This window comes from Cololabis saira, chromosome 18 (genome assembly GCF_033807715.1).
Source record: "Cololabis saira isolate AMF1-May2022 chromosome 18, fColSai1.1, whole genome shotgun sequence".
NCBI lineage: Eukaryota > Metazoa > Chordata > Actinopteri > Beloniformes > Belonidae > Cololabis > Cololabis saira.
In genome coordinates this window covers 41,673,468-41,685,904 of record NC_084604.1, presented here as the reverse complement: position 1 = coordinate 41,685,904, position 12,437 = coordinate 41,673,468, and the positions used below count along the sequence as shown (strand labels likewise).

The 12,437-nt window shown below is 44.9% G+C and overlaps 1 protein-coding gene across 2 annotated transcripts in view; it reads left to right on the top strand.

Annotated features, from left to right (window-relative positions):
- senp6a (SUMO specific peptidase 6a) overlaps positions 1-10,282 on the top strand; it is a 50,593-nt gene extending 40,311 nt beyond the window's left edge. For both annotated transcript variants that reach the window (XM_061746467.1, XM_061746468.1), the window contains 8 exons: positions 1,200-1,322; positions 2,464-2,556; positions 2,934-3,331; positions 5,933-6,021; positions 6,134-6,222; positions 6,357-6,425; positions 7,720-7,870; positions 9,365-10,282. In XM_061746467.1, the coding sequence (XP_061602451.1) occupies positions 1,200-1,322; positions 2,464-2,556; positions 2,934-3,331; positions 5,933-6,021; positions 6,134-6,222; positions 6,357-6,425; positions 7,720-7,870; positions 9,365-9,583 (1,231 nt within the window). In that variant the 3' untranslated portion in view covers positions 9,584-10,282. The remainder of the gene's footprint in view (positions 1-1,199; positions 1,323-2,463; positions 2,557-2,933; positions 3,332-5,932; positions 6,022-6,133; positions 6,223-6,356; positions 6,426-7,719; positions 7,871-9,364) is intronic.
- The last annotated feature ends 2,155 nt before the right edge of the window (positions 10,283-12,437 follow it).

Sequence of the window (12,437 nt, the reverse complement as noted above, 5' to 3'; positions counted from 1 at the left end):
TCCATACCGGTTCATACCGGTTCATACCGGTTCATACCGGTTCATACCGGTTCATACCGGTCCATACCGGTCCATACCGGTTCATACCGGTTCATACCGGTTCATACCGGTTCATACTGAATACGGGTGTTTATTTTTCTCATGATATGAATGTTTCATACACCGTAATACCGGTGAGTTTGTACAGTAGCTACACAACGTTGGGAACGTAGCGCTACGCTAGCGCCGCTACGCTAGCGCCGCTGGACACTGTTTGTGAGGGGACTGTTTAGCAGCAGTGATGCTAAGATTGTTCGGTAACTGAAATTGTTCGGCCGAAAATGGCAAAAAAACACTTTGGGTGTTCGGTGGAATAAGTGGGAAAAAAACCGAACAATTGATAACGGCGTTGTAAAATAAGGAAATAGACTGGCCGCTCCGTAACGGTTGCACCACAAACATAAATCGTTGGCCAACCAAAAACTAACCACATAAGAATTTTACCAACATTCACCAGGAGGTGGAACCAAAACTACATCATGCTGGAAATTAAAAAATGTTCAGTTTTTTATGTTCAATAAATATTTTCTACCTTGTAATTTTGTAAGAGATTTTTTTCTTTGAAAAGCCTAAATCTAATTTATTTGATTTATGCAATGGTGAAAAAAGTCAAAATGTTAAGAAAAATGTCAAAATTTTGTGAAAAAAGTTGAAATGTCGGGAAAAAAAGTCTAAATTTTGTGAAAAAAGGCAAAATGTCGAGAAAAAAGTTGAAATGTCGAGAAAAAAGTCAAAATTTTGTGAAAAAAGTCAAAAAGTAACCACATAAGAATTTTACCAACATTCACCAGGAGGTGGAACCAAAACAACATAATGCTGGAAATTAAAACGTGTTCAGTTTTTTATGTTCAATAAATATTTTCTACCTTGTAATTTTGTAAAAAAAAAAATTCTTTGAAAAGCCTAAATCAAATTTATTTGATTTATGCATCCTCCTCATGACAGTAAAATAGGCCGTTCTAAGCCAATTTACTGCAGCAATTCCTTTCTAAATCATTAGAAAATGTGGTTAACACCCAGTTGTGCATGAAAAAAAAATACCGTGATATAAATATTTGGTCATACCGCCCAGCAGTACGGGGGCAGGTGAGTGGGGGGGCGGGGGGAGAAGGTGTGATACCAGGTGTATCCAGGTGTGCTAACAGGTGTTTCCCCCACAGGTACCTGGTCCTGGAGAAGCTCAGGAAAGAGGATTCCCAGAGGATCCACGTCTTCAGCTCCTTCTTCTACAAGAGGCTGAACCTGCGGGAGCGACGCAACGGACCCGACACCGCTAACCTGCCGTAAGCCCCGCCGCCGCTAGCCGCTAATCTGCCGTAAGCCCCGCCGCCGCTAGCCGCTAATCTGCTGTAGGCCTAGCTGCTACCGCTAACCTGCTGTAAGCCCCGCCCCCAGCCACCAATGCTAACCTTCCACTAGCCCCGCTAACGCTAACCTGCCGTAAGCCCCGCCCCCACGCCAGATGATTTTATTTAAATCTAGACAAGTTTATTTCTCAGCGTTAGCAGCTAGCCGCTAACACAGGTGTGCCGCTCTCACCTGCATTAGTGTTAGCAGCTAGCCGCTAAAGCTAACGTTACCGTGGCTAGCTCTCACCTGTTCTCTCACCTAGCCAGCTCTCACTTAGCAGCTAGCCAGCCGCTAACGTTAGCATGGCTAGCTCCCACCTGTTCTCTCACCTGCATTAACAGCCAGCCGCTAACGTTAGCATGGCTAGCTCTCACCTGTTCTCTCACCTGCGTTAGCAGCTAGCCACTAACGTTAGCATGGCTAGCTCCCACCTGTTCTCTCACCTGCGTTAGCAGCTAGCCGCTAACATTAGCATGGCTAGCTCTCACCTGTTCTCTCACCTGCGTTAGCAGCTAGCCGCTAACGTTAGCATGGCTAGCTCCCACCTGTTCTCTCACCTGCGTTAGCAGCTAGCCGCTAACGTTAGCATGGCTAGCTCCCACCTGTTCTCTCACCTGCGTTAGCAGCTAGCCGCTAACGTTAGCGTGGCTAGCTCCCACCTGTTCTCTCACCTGCGTTAGCAGCTAGCCTCTAACATTAGCGTGGCTAGCTCTCACCTGTTCTCTCACCTGCGTTAGCAGCTAGCCGCTAACGTTAGCGTGGCTAGCTCTCACCTGTTCTCTCACCTGCGTTAGCAGCTAGCCGCTAACGTTAGCGTGGCTAGCTCTCACCTGTTCTCTCACCTGCGTTAGCAGCTAGCCACTAACGTTAGCGTGGCTAGCTCTCACCTGTTCTCTCACCTGCGTTAGCAGCTAGCCGCTAACGTTAGCATGGCTAGCTCTCACCTGTTCTCTCACCTGCGTTAGCAGCTAGCCGCTAACGTTAGCATGGCTAGCTCCCACCTGTTCTCTCACATGCGTTAGCAGCTAGCCGCTAACGTTAGCATGGCTAGCTCTCACCTTTCTCTTCCTCCAGGATCCAGAAGAGGAAACACAACCGGGTGAAGACCTGGACCCGACACGTGGATCTGTTCCAGAAGGATTTCATCTTCGTCCCCATCAACGAGTCGTGAGTCCGACCGGCCGATCATTCCATCAATCATATTAATGAATGTGTTTACACAGGACTTGATTATTTAATTTATTATTAATTTTTGTTCTAGTATTGATAAACATATGTTAAATGATTTTGAATGATGTATTATTGACCATATAAGGGAGGGAAGGGGATTATTATTATTATTATTATTATTATTTATTTTGGTTTAATTAATGTTATGAAAAGTAATAAAAAAAGGGGGGAAAATATTGATAATTATATTGTTATTGTAAATCTTATTTCTTTTTTTTAATGCCCTCAATAAAGACATGTATACAAAAAAAGATGATAAAATAAACTGAACCAGCAGTTCTAGTTCTGACGGTTCTGACTGTCCTCTGTTTCAGGGCTCACTGGTACCTGGCCGTGATCTGCTTCCCGGGCCTGGAGGCCCCGGTTCTGGAGCCCAGCCCGCTGGTCCGGGGTCTAGACCTGGTCCCAGGACCAGGACCAGGACCAGAGCCGGGCCAGGACCCGGGTCTGGGTCCAGAGGAGAACTTCCCGGACCACTGCCGGCCTCTGTCCCCCGACGGAGACGACAGCTGCTCGGACCGGTCCTCCCCCCCGGTACCGGAGGGGCCCGTGGGGGGCCCGGGGGACCACCACCCGGTTCTGGGGGGTCTGAGGGACCAGGACCCGGACCGGGGGAGCTCCGCCCACACGGGGGCGGGGCCAGAGCCGCTGGGGGCGGGGCCAGACCCGCTGGGGGCGGGGCCAGCCGACCCGGAGCAGCAGCAGTACTCCAGTAAGTGTTAAAACTCCAAATCTAACCAGGAATATTTGTTGTGTTTCTAGGTCAAATGTACGACGGAGTATTAGGGCCAAACTAAGACAAAAAAAATTGGAAATTACGAGAATAAAGTCGTAAAATTACGAGAATAAAGTCGTAATATTACGACTTTATTCTCGTAATATTACGACTTTATTCTCGTAATATTACGACTTTATTCTCGTAATTTTACGACTTTATTCTCGTAATATTATGACTTTATTCTCGTAATATTACGACTTTATTCTCGTAATATTACGACTTTATTCTCGTAATTTTACGACTTTATTCTCGTAATATTACGACTTTATTCTCGTAATATTACGACTTTATTCTCGTAATATTACGACTTTATTCTCGTAATATTACGACTTTATTCTCGTAATTTTACGACTTTATTCTCGTAATATTATGACTTTATTCTCGTAATATTACGACTTTATTCTCGTAATTTTACGACTTTATTCACGTGATTTCCTTTTTTTTTGTCTTAGTTTGGCCCTAAAATGTCTCATTTTTAGTCAAAAAATCTCATTACACTTAAAACAAAACTCATTACCAGAAAAATAACTTGTTATTTGACAATTTTCACCTGATTCAAGTAAATTTTCACTAGAAATAAGTAGAAAAAATTAATTTGCAAGTAAAGTCAACTTAATTTTTTATTTTTTTTCCTTTGATTTCCTTTTTTTTCTCTTTTCTCCTTTTTTTTTTTTTTTTTAAAGTTAACGTAATTTTGATAAATAAAGTACTTAACACAATTAAGTTGACTGTACTTGCAAAATGTATTTACATACGTGCACTGCAAAAACTCCAAATCTTACCAGGAATATTTGTCTTATTTCTAGTTAAAGTGTCTCATTTTAGTCCACACCAGCCAGAGCTCTGAGGTCGTCAAGTCAGTTGCTTTTAGACGTCCCGAAATCTAGGCTCAAAACTAGAGGTGACCGAGCTTTTGCGGTGGCCGGCCCTAAGCTGTGGAATAGTTTGCCACTAACTGTTAGATCTGCCCAGACCCTAGTGGTTTTTAAGTCTTCTTTGAAAACTTATTTATTTTCTTTGGCTTTTAGTGTGTGACAACTTAGTTCCCCACATCTGTGAGAAGTGATTGTTTTTTATTGTATTTTATTACTATTTTATTGATCATTTTAGTATGTTAGTGATTTTATTGTTTCTGGGTACTGTGTTTTTCTTTTGGTATTGTTTTATTCTCTTGTATGCTGTACAGCACTTTGGTCGACCTCGGTCGTTTTTAAATGTGCTTTATAAATAAAATTGACATTGACATTGACATAGTCAAAAAATCTCATTACACTTAAAACAAGAGTCATTACCAGAAAAATAACTTATTACTTGACAATTTTCACTTGAAATAAGTAGAAAAAATTAATTTGCAAGTAAAGTCAACTTAATTTTTTTGTTTTCCTTTGATTTCCTTTTTTTTCTCTTTTCTCCCTTTTTTCTTTTTAAAGTTAACGTAATTTTGATAAATAAAGTACTTAACACAATTAAGTTGACTGTACTTGCAAAATGTATTTACATACGTGCACTGCAAAAACTCCAAATCTTACCAGGAATATTTGTCTTATTTCTAGTTAAAATGTCTCATTTTAGTCAAAAAATCTCATTACACTTAAAACAAGAGTCATTACCAGAAAAATAACTTATTTGACCATTTTTTTCCCCTTTTTTATTTTTTATTTTTTTTAAAGTTAAATTAATTTTGATAAAGTACTTAACACAATTAAGTTGACTGTATTTGCAAAATTTATTTATTTATTTATTTATTTATTTATTTATACATGCACTGCAAAAACTCTCATTACACTTAAAACAAGAGTCATTACCAGAAAAATATTATTGACAATTTTCACCTGAGAACCTGAGAAAAATCTGCCAGTGGGACAAGATCTTCTTATTACAAGTAAAAAATCTTGTTCCACTGGCAGATTTTTCTACTTATTTTAAGTGAAAATCTACTTGAAACAGGTGAAAATTGTAGTTTTTTTCCAGTGATGAGTCTTGTTTTAAGTGGAATGAGATTTTGTGATAAAAAATGAGACATTTTAACTAGAAATAAGACAAATATTCCTGTTAAGATTTAGAGTTTTTGCAGTGTGGTCCAGTGTTTCTCATCCTGGTCCTTGTGTCCTGTCCTGCAGGTTTTAGATGTTTCCTGCTCCAACACCTGGTTCTAATTAAAGGTCCTCATTAGCCTCAATAGTCACCAACATCTGCACAGTTCTGTTGAGGACAGAGGTCCTGGTACCACGGTGCTGGAGCAGGAAACACCTAAAACCTGCAGGAAACACCTAAAACCTGCAGGACACCCCTAAAACCTGCAGGAAACACCTAAAACCTGCAGGAAAACATCTAAAACCTGCAGGAAAACATCTAAAACCTGCAGGAAACACCTAAAACCTGCAGGACACGAGGACCAGGGTTGAGAAACACTGGTCTGGTCTAACTGGTTCTGGTTCTGTTTCAGGACCCGGGTTCTGGTTCTGGTGTAACTGGTTCTGGTTCAGGTCTAACGGGTTCTAACTGGTTGTGGTTGTGGTTGTGGTTGTGTTTCAGGTGAGCTCCACCGGATCAGCGTCTGCTACGGTTCAGTGAAGGACGACGACGACACGTTCAACTTCTCTGACGACCAGAGTTCCTGCCAGGTATCGATCGCTGACCTTTGACCTCATGTTTACCCCCCCTGACCTTTGACCTCATGTTTACTGTTCCTCCTCTAACCTGCCCTGACCTCTGACCCCCCCTCTCTCCCCCCAGGATGAGTGCAGTGAGGACGGGTCCCCCCCCCTCCCCGACGACCCCCCCAGTTCCAGCTCGTCCCCCCTGAAGACGACCGTCTGCAGACAGTGAGACCAGATCAGAGTTCTGTAGTTCGGCCACCGGGGGGCACCGGGGGCCCTGCAGGGGCCACCAGGGGGCCCTACTGGGGCCACCGGGGCCCCCCCAGCGTCTCCATGACAACACTGTTCTTGTGTTTCAGGCCCTGCATCCTCATCATGGACTCACTGAGGGGCCCGACCCGGTCGGGGGTGGTGAAGACGCTCAGAGAGTGAGTGGGGGCGGGGCTTTGGGTATGTTTTTGAGGTGGAAGAAGGATGTTTGACGGAGGTGATTGATGTTTGGCCTCATAGTTGAGGTGGGGGTCCATTCTGACGCCCAGGTTGGTGATGACGGATGACCAGGGATATCCTGGCCAGAGAAGCTGATGCAGGTGATGGGGATGACTTGATCTGGTGTGGGGGGCCGATACCCCCGCACAGCACATCCAAGTGATCGCCGTCTGGCGCTCGAAACCCGGAGACTGTTTGGGGGGTGATAAGAGGGAGGAGCCGAGGAAGGAGTTGAAGTTGAGGGAGGTGTGTGTGTTTATCAGTAAGTGTGTGTAGCGATGAGTCCGTGAACTTCTCTCAGAGCTGCTCTCAGCCAAATGTCCTTGATGTTATCAGACGGCTCGGTCAGTTCTGAAACAGGTCCACAGATGTTCCTGAGAGGGGAGGGCTAGTGGGGGCAGAGTCACCTTGTTTACATTCCACCAGGGAGATTGTGACCAGAGCGATCGGCCAAACCGCTCTGTCACGGCCAGATTATAGAATCAACAATTATATTGAAAACAGACCCAGTAATTTTCCGTCTGCCTTCAGTCTCTGGTTGATCAATGGCGACTCCAATCAGACGAATTTGTGATCAATTCCTGCCAAGCCGAGCTTCCAACTTCTCCAGGGTCTTATCCATCTTACCAATGAGCTCAAAGACGCCGCCAGCCTGCGACTCTGTTCAAGAATCACATCCAGTTTACGGCTTTGCTCCCCCAGCGTTAAAGTCTGAGTGTTGATCACCTTGCTTGATCCTTCAGCCACGTCCGGCAGCTCTGAAAGAGCCAGAACAGCTGTCGACGACTTACGCGTTTGTCGGTAGACCAGGAATCCCCCTCCTCCGATCAGGAGAAATCCTGCTATCATAAATCCAATTATGAAGCATCTTCAACGTCCTCCACAGACAGAATCACCAAACACAACGGTTTCCAGGGTTACTAGAATGTGTTGGTTTACAGAAGTCATGGTTACTACAATGTTGGTTTATAGAAGTCATGGGTTACTAGAATGTTGGTTTATAGAAGTCATGGGTTACTAGAATGTTGGTTTACAGCAGCATGTCAAGGTTCCCACCCACACCAGAGGCCACACCTTGGATCTGGCTGTTACTAAAGGCTGGATTAAGGTTCTGCGTTAAACCAACCAGGTCCTGGTTCTGAAGGTTCTGGTTCTGTTCTTTTCCAGGTACCTGGAGGTGGAGTGGCAGGTCCTGGTCCTGGTTCTGAAGGTTCTGGTTCTGGTTGTGTGCAGGTACCTGGAGGTGGAGTGGCAGGTCCGGAAGGGCAGCCAGAGAAGCTTCAGGAAGGACGTGGTCAAAGGTTCCAGTCCCCGAGTTCCCCAGCAGGACAATTTCAGCGACTGTGGAGTTTATGTCCTGCAGTACGTGGAGAGCTTCTTCGAGGTGAGAACTGGTCCTGGTTCTGGTTCTGGACCTGGACCAGACCTGGACCCCATCTGGTCCAGGTCTGGTCCAGACCCAGACCTCCGTAGTAGGGGGTTTAAGAGAGTTTGGAGTTTATGTCCTGCAGTACGTGGAGAGCTTCTTCGCGGTGAGGAATAAATTACAGAAAATTACCATTTTATTCTCGTAAATTACCACTTTATTCTCGTAATTTTATGACTTTATTCACGTAATTTCCACGTAATTTAATTTTTTGTCTTAGTTTGGCCCAAATACTCCCTAAGTTTCGGTACAATTGGGCTGAAAGTTGGCCAACCTGGCAACACAGATTGAAAGTTGCCCAACCTGGCAACGCAGATATAGTTTCAGTCCAACTGATTGTTGTTTTTTATTGTTCGTTCTCGTCCACGGACTAGAACGTCTTCCCGGGTCTGGACCTGGACCCGATCTGCGGTCGGTAACCCAACATGTTGAAAGAGCTTTAGAATGAAGACGACACATTCTGCATGAATCTATATACACTTACTTATTTACTTACTCACTCTATATTAGTTAGAACTTGGGAAGATGTATTTTTTATTATGCACTTTGAGAAAAAAAGTCAAAATGTCGAGAAAAAAGTTGAAATACAATTTCAAGAGTAAAGTTGGAACTTTGCCTTTTTTCTCAACATTTCGACTTTTCTCGGGGCTGCGCCACGAGGCATTTTTCCCAAAGTTATTTCCAAAAAAACGGCCAAAAACCCCATTCAAGCGGATGGGAGGAGGTAAAAAAAACACACAAAACTTTACCTTTTTTCTGAGTCACCTAGCTTTCTCATACCTGCAAGTAGAAATGTGACTCAAACTTCAAAACGGAGGGAAACTTCTCTTCTCTCCAAAACACCAAACAGTTTTTTCCTAAGATGTAAACTTTTCAAGATATGAGCACTCAAGCGAGGACTGGAAATCACTTTTTCGTCAAATCTAGAGTGGGGCTGTCAGTTGCTAGAGTGGGAGAAACAGTAAAAAAATAACCCACATTTTTATTTGTAACTCGAGCTCACGGCCAAACCGTAAAAAGGAGACACATAATTTTTGGTCAGAATGTAGACATAGGTGTTGGGATTCATAAAATGTGACTTTGACAGGCGGGGTATGCACAAAATTTAAACGGGGGGGGTCTAGAGCGGCGCCAATACCTGTCTCAGTCCCCATTGACTGTAATGTAATCAAACGTTTTCTTCAAAAGAATCTCACTCTGTCTTCGCACTGACCTTACTCACTCATTTTAAGGAATATCTGAATAAAATCAAGATTGTCAGAATCTGCCGGGTTCTGTGTCTCTCACCATGTTTTGGGTTTTTTGGCTACGAGTTACGGTTTGATCACAAATCGGAGTTATTCCAGACCCGGTTCCAGACCCGGTTCTGGTTCTGGTCCCAGACCTGGTTCTGGTTCCAGACCTGAACCCCGGTTCTAACCCTCCTCCTCTCTCTCTCTCTCTCTCCACCAGAACCCGGTCCGGTCCTTCCAGCTGCCCCTCAGTCTGCAGGACTGGTTCCCCCCGACCCGGATGAAGACCAAACGGGACGAGATCCGGAACCTGATCCTGCAGATCCAGCAGAACCAGAACCAGAACCTGGACCGGGTCGGACCGGACCCAGACCTAGACCTGGAACCGGGCCGGACCAGGCCCGGGTCTCCGGAGGAACCGGAGGTCGAGGAGACGTGAACCGGACCGGGTCGGACCGGTACCAGGACCTGCTGGTTCCACCGGGTCGGACTGGACCGGACCCGGACTAAACCGGGTCAAACCGGACCTGCTGGTTCCGCCGGGTCATTGGGACGATTCACTCCGATTCTGGACGATTCTACTGCCGTCGGAGGCCCTGCGACCCGGTTCTGGTTCTGGTTCAGATACCAGGTTCCGGCCAGAACCAGAACCAGAACCGACCCAGTTCCAGTTCCGTTATTTTTACGCTTCATTTGTTCAAAAGGACGATGTGAAACCGGGACAGAACTGTTGGAGAGTCCGGCCCGGTTCTGTTGGGCCCGGTTCTGGACTGGTAGTTCTTGTTGTTTCTTGTGGGTCATTTGGGTCAGAACCGTTTCATCATTAAAACTTTCATGTTCCGACGCTGCTGCAGTTTGTGTTTCTGAGGCCAGAACCGGGTCAGAACCGGGTCGGGTCACCACCAGAACCTCCGGCCCGGTCCAGCTCTGGCTCCGCCCCCTCCGGCCCGGACCGGCCAATGGCTGCGGAGCATCGGTTCTGGAGGAGGAGCCTGAACCAGAACCAACGTCTACAGGACCGGTTCAGGTTCCGGGTCAGAACCAGAACCGAACAGGACTTTATAAACTCACCAGTTCAACACGAGTTAATTAATTAATTAATTAATTGGTTAAATCGTTAAATGTATTAAAGGTTTGAGGAAAATCTGGAGTTTTTATCGTCTTTTCACTTGAGGGAGAACCGAGAAGAGAGGTTCTGGTTCTGGGGCCTCATTTATACACACACACACACACACACACACACACACACACACACACACACACACACACACACACACACACACACACAGTCACACACACACACACACACACATAGTCACACAGACAAACACACACACACAAACACACACATAGTAACACAGACAAACACACACACACAAACACACACACAAACACATAGTCACACACACATACACACACACACACACACACACATAGTCACACAGACACACACACACATAGTCACACAGACATATACACACACACACACACACATAGTCACACAGACATACACAGACAAACACACAAACACATAGTCACACACACACACACACACACACACACACACACACACAGTCACACACACACACACACACACATAGTCACACAGACAAACACACACACACAAACACACACATAGTAACACAGACAAACACACACACACAAACACACACACAAACACATAGTCACACACACATACACACACACACACACACACACACATAGTCACACAGACACACACACACATAGTCACACAGACATATACACACACACACACACACACATAGTCACACAGACATACACAGACAAACACACACACACACACACACACACACAAACACATAGTCACACACACACACACACACACATAGTCACACAGACAAACACACACACACAAACACACACACAAACACATAGTCACACACACACACACACACACACACACACACACATAGTAACACAGACAAACACACACACACAAACACACACATAGTAACACAGACAAACACACACACACAAACACACACACAAACACATAGTCACACACACATACACACACACACACACATAGTCACACAGACAAACACACACATAGTCACACACAAACACATAGTCACAGACATACACACACACACATAGTCACACAGACATATACACACACACACACACACACACACATAGTCACACAGACATACACAGACAAACACACACACACACACACACACATAGTCACACAGACAAACACACACACACACACAAACACATAGTCACACACACATACACACACACACACACATAGTCACACAGACATACACACACACACACATAGTCACACAGACATACACACACATAGTCACACAGACATATACACACACACACACACATAGTCACACAGACATATACACACACACAAACACATAGTCACACAGACATATACACACACACACAAACACATAGTCACACACACATACACACACACACACACATAGTCACACAGACATACACACACACACATAGTCACACAGACATATACACACACACATACACACACATAGTCACACAGACACACACACACACATAGTCACACAGACATATACACACACACACACACACATAGTCACACAGACATACACACACACACACACACATAGTCACACAGACATACACAGACAAACACACACAAACACACACATAGTCACACAGACATACACACACACACAAACACACACATAGTCACACAGACATACACACACACACACACATAGTCACACAGACATACACACACACACACACAAACACATAGTCACACACACATACACACACACACATAGTCACACAGACATACACAGACAAACACACACATAGTCACACACACACACACACACACACACAAACACATAGTCACACAGACATACACACACACACACACATAGTCACACAGACATATACACACACACACACACATAGTCACACAGACATATACACACACACACACACACACACACATAGTCACACAGACATACACAGACAAACACACACACACACACACACACACACATAGTCACACAGACAAACACACACACACACACACACACACACTTATACACTCACACACACACACACACACACACACACACACACACACACACACACACACACACACACATAGTCACAGACATATACACACACACACACACACACACACACATAGCCACACAGACATACACACACACATAGCCACACAGACATACACACACACACGCACACACAGTCACACACACACATAGTCACAC